Genomic DNA, 6,771 nt, shown 5'->3' on the forward strand with positions numbered 1-6,771 from the left:
CCTGGCCTCCTCTTGCTTTCTCTGACTTTCCTGGAAGAAACAGGAACCTGGAGCCTCAGCAACTGTGCTAAACCCAAGGGCCATCTCTCCAGGCTACAGATTGCTGGGTCCCTTTCAATTCTTACGTCAACTGCAGGCCCTGGGTAGCCACCTAGAAGTCTTCTGGAGCCTCTCCTGTCCCACACAGTCCTGCACCATCTTTGCCTTAAGAGAGGCAGACCATGAGCATCAGAGCATGCCCCAGAGTCTACCCTGGTGCCTCCTGAAGCAGCCAGAGGGCAGGGGATTGAAGCCACAGTCATAGGACAGTGCTTCTGTTACTGTCATGTGGGTTCTTGTTGTCCCCCAGGCTGGAAATCAAGAGAGACGACAAACGGGAATAGGAAAGTAAAAGTTTATTAGCTGGTGGTAAGAGAGGCACAGGGGAGCCGGTGCAGAAAGGAAAGGGGCAAGTGACCGGCTCGTTAGGGAGCGGGACTGTGGGCTTTTATTAGGCAAAGGCTGGGGAGGAGCCTTGTCATGGTGTAGAGGTGGGGTTGTGCTTGCGCCTGCGCTGTCGTGTAGCACACTACTACATGGGACGCATGTATCATTGCATGCTAGCTCTCCGCCCCGGGTGTGATTTTTACTATGCTAATGGGGCTAGGGTCACATTCAGCGGACTCCTAGGTGCGAGGGCGCATGCGTAAACCAGGGAAAGTCCGGAGGCTGCGGAATGTGGATCTTGGTGGCCTCTGATTCTCTTAGCTTGCCGATTGGTTACGGGCCTTATCTTGTAAGGCCAGGGCCCTTGCAGATGGCCCTGTCTCACTTCTGGGTCACCACAGCCTCAACTCTACAGGGACAGAGGTTCCCGCAAGCACAGGAAAGATTCACTGCTGAGCCCCCGACACAGAGAGGCCCACAGACCTAACCCACTCCTGGCACCCCCAGCTGAGCCCTGGAAAGGACATGCTCCACCCCACCCTTAGCACACAGGCACACCATCTCCCCCAGCCCCCTCTTCCAGCACAGGACAGGAGGGCACAGCCAGCTCTAGGCACCTTCTGGTGAACATGAGAAAGGACATCCCCCCACACCTTACCCCCTTAGAACCCTGGAATATAACCCCTCCCTTCCCCGGCATCCCCAGGCAGGCCTGAGAGTAGCTCAAACACATGCCTACACCTGAGGCCATGGAGCGAGCTTCCTGCCGGAGCTGCCACTGTGGCAGTAGGTGGGGCTGGCTGGCCCCTTGCCCCTCACCTGCCATCCCAGTCCAAGAGTCCTGGCCATCCCAAGGACCACCGACTGCCCACATGCCCCCTACTGCTGTGGTTTGTCCTCAGGCAGGAGCCTCCTCAGCTGAGGGGAAAGCAAGGCCCTGACTGAGGGACAGGCAAACCCAGGGAAGCCACCCCATCTGGGCAGCGCTTGTGGGAGGCAGCAGAGAGCGGAGCTGTTCACTGCTTGGCCTCCTGTCCCTCGGGGGTCCTATCAAGCCTGTGGAGCGCCCACCACCACCACCAGCAGTTCTCTGCAGGTTGGCTTATCCCCACCACTGCACAGAAACTGCTCTCACAAAAGCTGTGGTTCTCAGCCCTGGCCGCGTACTCCAGAGTCACCTGGGCAGGTTTGGAAAACTGCACACGCCCACCCCGAGATTCTGATTCAGGTCTGGGGCCTGGATGTGAGGAGTTGTCAAAGGTCCACAGGTGGTTCTGATGCACAGCCAGGGTATAGCTGGTCCACACACATTCCCTGAGCACTTCCATTCCCACCCACGGCTTCCAGTCGTCAGCTGGTTGACAATTCCCAAGTTGCCATCTGAAGCCCAGCTCTCTCCATTTCACTCCAGGCTACAAATTCAGCTGCTTCCTGACCATTTCCACTAGGATAATCCATAGGTCCTTCCAACTCAACAGGTCCAACCTGAAGTCACGAGCTCCTGCCCCCAGCCTGCTCCACCTCCAGGGAGCCCCAGCTGCCAGGATGCGTCCCCTCCACCTGGTCACCCAGGCCAAAGGCATGCCTACCTGTCCTAGCCCTCACGCCATCCAATCAGGCACAACTGAGTTTTCAAAAAGGTGTGGTCCTGGAAGAGGCCGGGTAGCCCCACACTCTCCCCACAGCTCTGCTTCAGACTCCTCTGTCCCCCAGCAGCCTCCTGACGTAGCATCCGTCTATACCATGCCAAACCACCCTCCCCTCTGCAGCCAGCCAGTCACTGAAACGCGTGTCTGCTCACACCATTCTCCTGCCTGAAACCCTTCAGTGGTCCCCAGAGTCGCTGGGATCAAGTCCAGACTCCCCAGGATGACACACAGGATCTGGCCTTTCCTTACCTCTATCCATGTTACTCACTCAACCTCCACCCCACCTGCCAAAGTGCCCTCATGAGGCATCTGAATACCACCCTCCAGCTCCTACCTCAACCTCAGCGCAAATGTCCCTCCTCCGTGACCTCCCCTTCTTCAGCCCTGGGCACCGTCTCGGACCAGTGCTGCCCCGCTGTGCCGGGTGAGAGCGGTGTCTGCTCCCAGCTCCGGGCCAGCGGGAGGGGCGCGGTGGGCGCGGTGGAGCAGCAGCAGCAGGGGCAGACCTTGAGAGCCCCGGGGCGCTGCCTCGCCGACCCAGCGCGTTCCGTGGGTCTGCTGAGAAGAAACTCCGGGTGGGCCAGAAAGCGGAGAGCACTCGTCGCAGGGCGGCCACCGGGACCCGGAGACAGCGCGAACCCGAGGGCCAGTGGCCCAAGGCAGGGACCGGCCTGTCCCCTCCCTCCCCACCCTCGCTGTCCCTCTCCCGCCCTCAGCCCGGCCTCCCAACTCCCTACTTCGCACGTCTGCACACTGTGAACGCCCAGTGTCTGCGCCTCTCCGCCACCGGGTTCTCCACTCTGTCCGGGTCCCTTCCCAGCGTCTCCTCCTTCCACCACAGGGGACCTCGCAGAGCCAGGCGGGGACAGACGGATCCTGGCGGGTGGAGCAGCCAGGTGAGTCCTGAAAGGTGGGGCGGGGCGGGGGCGCTCCGGGCCCCACCCCAGGATCCGGTGACGCCGGGGCTGGAATTTGACACCGGATGGCAGCGGGCAAGAGACTGCTGAGGGATGGAGTTGGGCCCGGCCCCCAAACACAGCCCGCGGGCTCCACCAGCAGCAGGTCCCTCGGGCCCCAGCCCTCCCTGCGGCCCCCGCCCAGAGCCCTGCACTCGCGGTAAGCTGACCTGTTTGCCCACCCCTGTCCCAGCCCTGGGTTTAGGGGGAGCGGGCAGGATAATCCCCCTCCGCTCCTTTCTCACATCCTCCCTCTCCTGGGCCCAATGCACAGCTCTCCGCCCCTCCCAGCCCCTTCAGTCCCTCTTGTCGCTCGTCGGACTGTGGTCGCCCTGCCCACCAGCTGTAATGTGAGGCTCTTGCTGCCGCTACAGAGTGCAGACTGGCTGCCAAGCCTACGCTTTTGGCTAAAAGAGGCACTGCCAGGTGCATAGCCCTGGGCATGAGCCTTTTGAGCTTCGGGGGAAAGCCCAGCACTAGGCCCAGTACAGGTGCCTAGAAGAGCACGGCACAGCACTCCCGTGGTGAGTATCGGGCTGGCGGATGGGCAGGCAGGGCTGGAGGACCAAGTGGCCTCAGACGGCCAGGAGGGAGAGAGGGCCTGAGCTGCCCTCAAGAGACCTGCTCCTGGGCTCCCCCTAGCGCAGGGGGCCCTTAAGGCTGTCTTGCCAGGCTTTACCTCTGTCGGTGAGAGGCCAGCCCCTCAGGGCCGGATTTCAGTTAGCTGATCACACCTGGCCCTGAAGGACCACCCCAGGGAGGCCCAAGGAGGTCTGGCCCACAGGTATGCAGACATTCTTTGTGCTGCAGGCTGTGGGTGGAGGTGATGGCTGGGACATGAGCAGGCCAGTTAGTGAGGGCTCATGAGGGCTCTGGGGCCCCAAAGGAGTTGGGACTGCCAGCCAGTGTGGGTTCATGAAGGCTGGTGGGGCTCAGAAAGGCTGGCTGGGCTCAGGAAGGATGGTTGAGGGGGAAAACTTCTAGGAGCAGGGCCAGGCTGCCAGATCCACAGAAAGGTGGAATGGGGCAGACCTGGCCCAGCTCTCAGAGACCAGGCTGGTATGGAGGCCTGGCTGGCCCTCCTGGGAGTTGCTCAGGCCTGAGTCTGGCTGAGTTGGGAAGAGCCCACCCTCCTTTGAGTCTGCAGGTTTGGCAGATGCTGCCCCCTGGTGGCCACAGGAAGCCACCGCCCAGGCCCCATATTCTTAGAGGGCCCATCAGCCCCCACCATCTGCTGGCTCTTGAGGGACATCTGGGATCAGAAGAGACAACTCAGGCAGCTCTGGGTCCAGATAGAGATCACAGAGCGAGGTGCAGCAGGCTGGGTGGGCAGCACAGGCTGAGGCCTGGGCCTCACGATCTTCAGACAGCGCTCAGGTCAACCAGCAAGCACCCTAATTCTTCTCCAGGCCACAGCTTCCTCCTCTGCAGCCTGGAGAGAAGACTCTGTAGGACAAGGATGTCCAACTACCCAGTCCTGCCAGCTCCAGCCCTGCAGCACAGAGCAGGAAGGTCCTGGGAAAAGACTGCCCATGTGGGTCGTGCCTTGTGACCTTAGACAATAGCTGAGCTTCTCTGAGCCTAGTTTGCTCATCTGGAAAATGGGGATTACACCCTTTACCTCCTGGAGTTGTGCGGACTGAAAGAGGGCTCAGGTACAAAGCGCCAACACGTAGTTTCTCAATGCAGCGACCTCTCCTCCTCCTGCGTTGAGTCTAGCTCTCCAAGCCCCTTGTTCCTCAGCTGGGGAGACTGAAGTGGAGGGATGAGCTGCTCAAAGGATAACTCATCTCTCAATGTTCGAAGCTGCCTCAAGAGGAGGGTGGGGGAACAGGTCAACTGCGGCTGATGGGAGCTCTTGGTAGTGACAGAGATGGAGCCTGGACCTGGAGGCCCTTCAGAGCTGCCCCACTGGCCGCGGCGTAGGCGGCAGGTGAGTGATTCTCCCAGTGACTCCCACCTGGTCTTGAGGAAAGGTGGCTTGACTGGGGAGGGAGAGCAGGCCTTGGCCTGGGCAGGCACCAGAAGTGGGAGGGGAAATGGCCAGGAAGGGACCAGGAGTGTGAAGGAAGGTCAATGCCCTCCGGTGATTTCTCCCCTGGGCTCCCCAAGTCAGCTGACCCGTAATCCTCCAACCTCAGCTCTTCCCGAGCTCCCCCCACCCAACCAGGAGCCCATCCTCTCCTCGGCCCCAGCCCCTCCCTGAGCTCCCTCCACCCTGAGCCCACCAGGATGTCCTCTTCTTCCCTGAGGCCCCACTTTGTCTCTCCGGGCAGCCTGCCCTGTGGCCAACCCTGGCCGCTCTGGCCCTGCTGAGCAGCGTTGCCGAGGCTTCCCTGGGCCCCGCGCCCCGCAGCCCGGCTACCCGCGAAGGCCCCGCGCCCGCCGCGGCGCCCCCCACCGGCCACCTGCCGGGTAGGTGAGAGGGCGAGGGGGCGGGCGCGGGCAGGGGCTGGCCCGGGACCCCGCGCGTGACTCCGTCTCATTCCAGGGGGCCGCGCGGCCCGTGTGTGCGGCGGAAGAGCCCCGCGGCCGCCGCCCCAGCCGCCCCGGCCCGCGCCCCCGCCGCCCGCGCCCTGCCGCGGGGACCGAGCAGTGCGTGCCGGGGCCCGGGGCGGCCACGGGAGCCGGGGAAGCCGCGCGCGGGCCGCGGGGGCGCGGGGCTGCCGCCTGCGCTCGCAGCTGGTGCCGGTGCGCGCGCTCGGCCTGGGCCACCGCTCCGACGAGCTGGTGCGGTTCCGCTTCTGCAGCGGCTCCTGCCGCCGCGCGCGCTCCCCGCACGACCTCAGCCTGGCCAGCCTGCTGGGCGCCGGGGCCCTCCGGCCGCCCCCGGGCTCCCGGCCCGTCAGCCAGCCCTGCTGCCGACCCACGCGCTACGAGGCAGTCTCCTTCATGGACGTCAACAGCACCTGGAGGACCGTGGAGCGCCTCTCAGCCACTGCCTGCGGCTGCCTGGGCTGAGGGCTCTCTCCAGGGGTTTGCAGACTGCACCCTTACCCCTGGATCTTCCTGCCTGGGCCCTCCCGCAGGGTCCCGCCAGCCAGGGGCCTGAGCCAGAGATGGAGGCCTCAGCAGGTGACTGATGGACATCAACCCTGGAGAGATGGACGGACGACTGACCAGCGGCTCCGGGTCCTCACCCTGCGAGTCCCAGCCCTATAGACACAGAGACCTCACCATGGAGACCTTAGGACCCACTTCTCACGGACTCTGGCATTGACCAGGCGACGGACCCAGGACTCCTCCTCTGGAGAACCCAGCAGTGTCTGAGGGCTCAGCCTCAGCCCAGGCCCTGGGGGAACAAAATTTGGAGGAACACATTGTACTTGCATTGCTGAAGTGCCTTGTACTCACTGGTGGGAGCTGGACCCCTATTTATTTTTTCTAAGTTATTTATTTACTTCTGTGGTTTGTCAGCTCCTTTCCTGGGCAGTGGGGGCTGGATGGTAGAAGAAGCTGGGTAGAGGTCAGCCCTCTCCAGTCCACTCACAACTTCAGGCTGACTCAGCAATCACAGCCCTGGCCTAGATCTCCAACTGCTTGTCCCCACCCAGCAGCTCTGGGACATGGGGGTCATGGAACACAGGCAGAGTAGGGGCAAATGTGTGTTCACCAGTCTGGGCAGGCCAGCTCACCACCCCTACACAGCCCCCAGCACTTGGAACCTGGGGTTACCAGTGGGGAAAGCACTACCCTTGTGACCTCAGGCATTCTGGGAGCTTTGCTTAATGGGTCAAGAC

The 6,771-nt window shown here is 62.6% G+C and overlaps 1 protein-coding gene across 4 annotated transcripts; it reads left to right on the plus strand.

Annotated features, from left to right (window-relative positions):
- The first annotated feature begins 2,802 nt into the window (after window positions 1–2,802).
- On the plus strand, window positions 2,803–6,436 carry ARTN (artemin). 4 transcript variants are annotated; one of them, XM_058552172.1, is made up of 5 exons: window positions 2,803–3,191; window positions 3,306–3,555; window positions 4,721–4,964; window positions 5,308–5,446; window positions 5,523–6,436. In XM_058552172.1, the coding sequence occupies exons 3-5, from the start codon at window positions 4,905–4,907 to the stop codon at window positions 5,990–5,992; spliced, it is 669 nt and encodes a 222-aa protein (XP_058408155.1). In that variant the 5' UTR covers window positions 2,803–3,191; window positions 3,306–3,555; window positions 4,721–4,904; the 3' UTR covers window positions 5,993–6,436. The 4 variants fall into 4 exon arrangements, with proteins under 4 accessions (XP_058408155.1, XP_058408153.1, XP_058408156.1 ...); XM_058552170.1 differs by lacking the exon at window positions 2,803–3,191 and having other exon boundaries at window positions 3,207–3,555; XM_058552173.1 differs by lacking the exon at window positions 2,803–3,191 and having other exon boundaries at window positions 3,207–3,555; window positions 4,897–4,964.
- The last annotated feature ends 335 nt before the right edge of the window (window positions 6,437–6,771 follow it).

The sequence above is a fragment of the Diceros bicornis genome, chromosome 13 (assembly GCF_020826845.1).
Source record: "Diceros bicornis minor isolate mBicDic1 chromosome 13, mDicBic1.mat.cur, whole genome shotgun sequence".
Classification (NCBI taxonomy): Eukaryota; Metazoa; Chordata; class Mammalia; order Perissodactyla; family Rhinocerotidae; genus Diceros; species Diceros bicornis.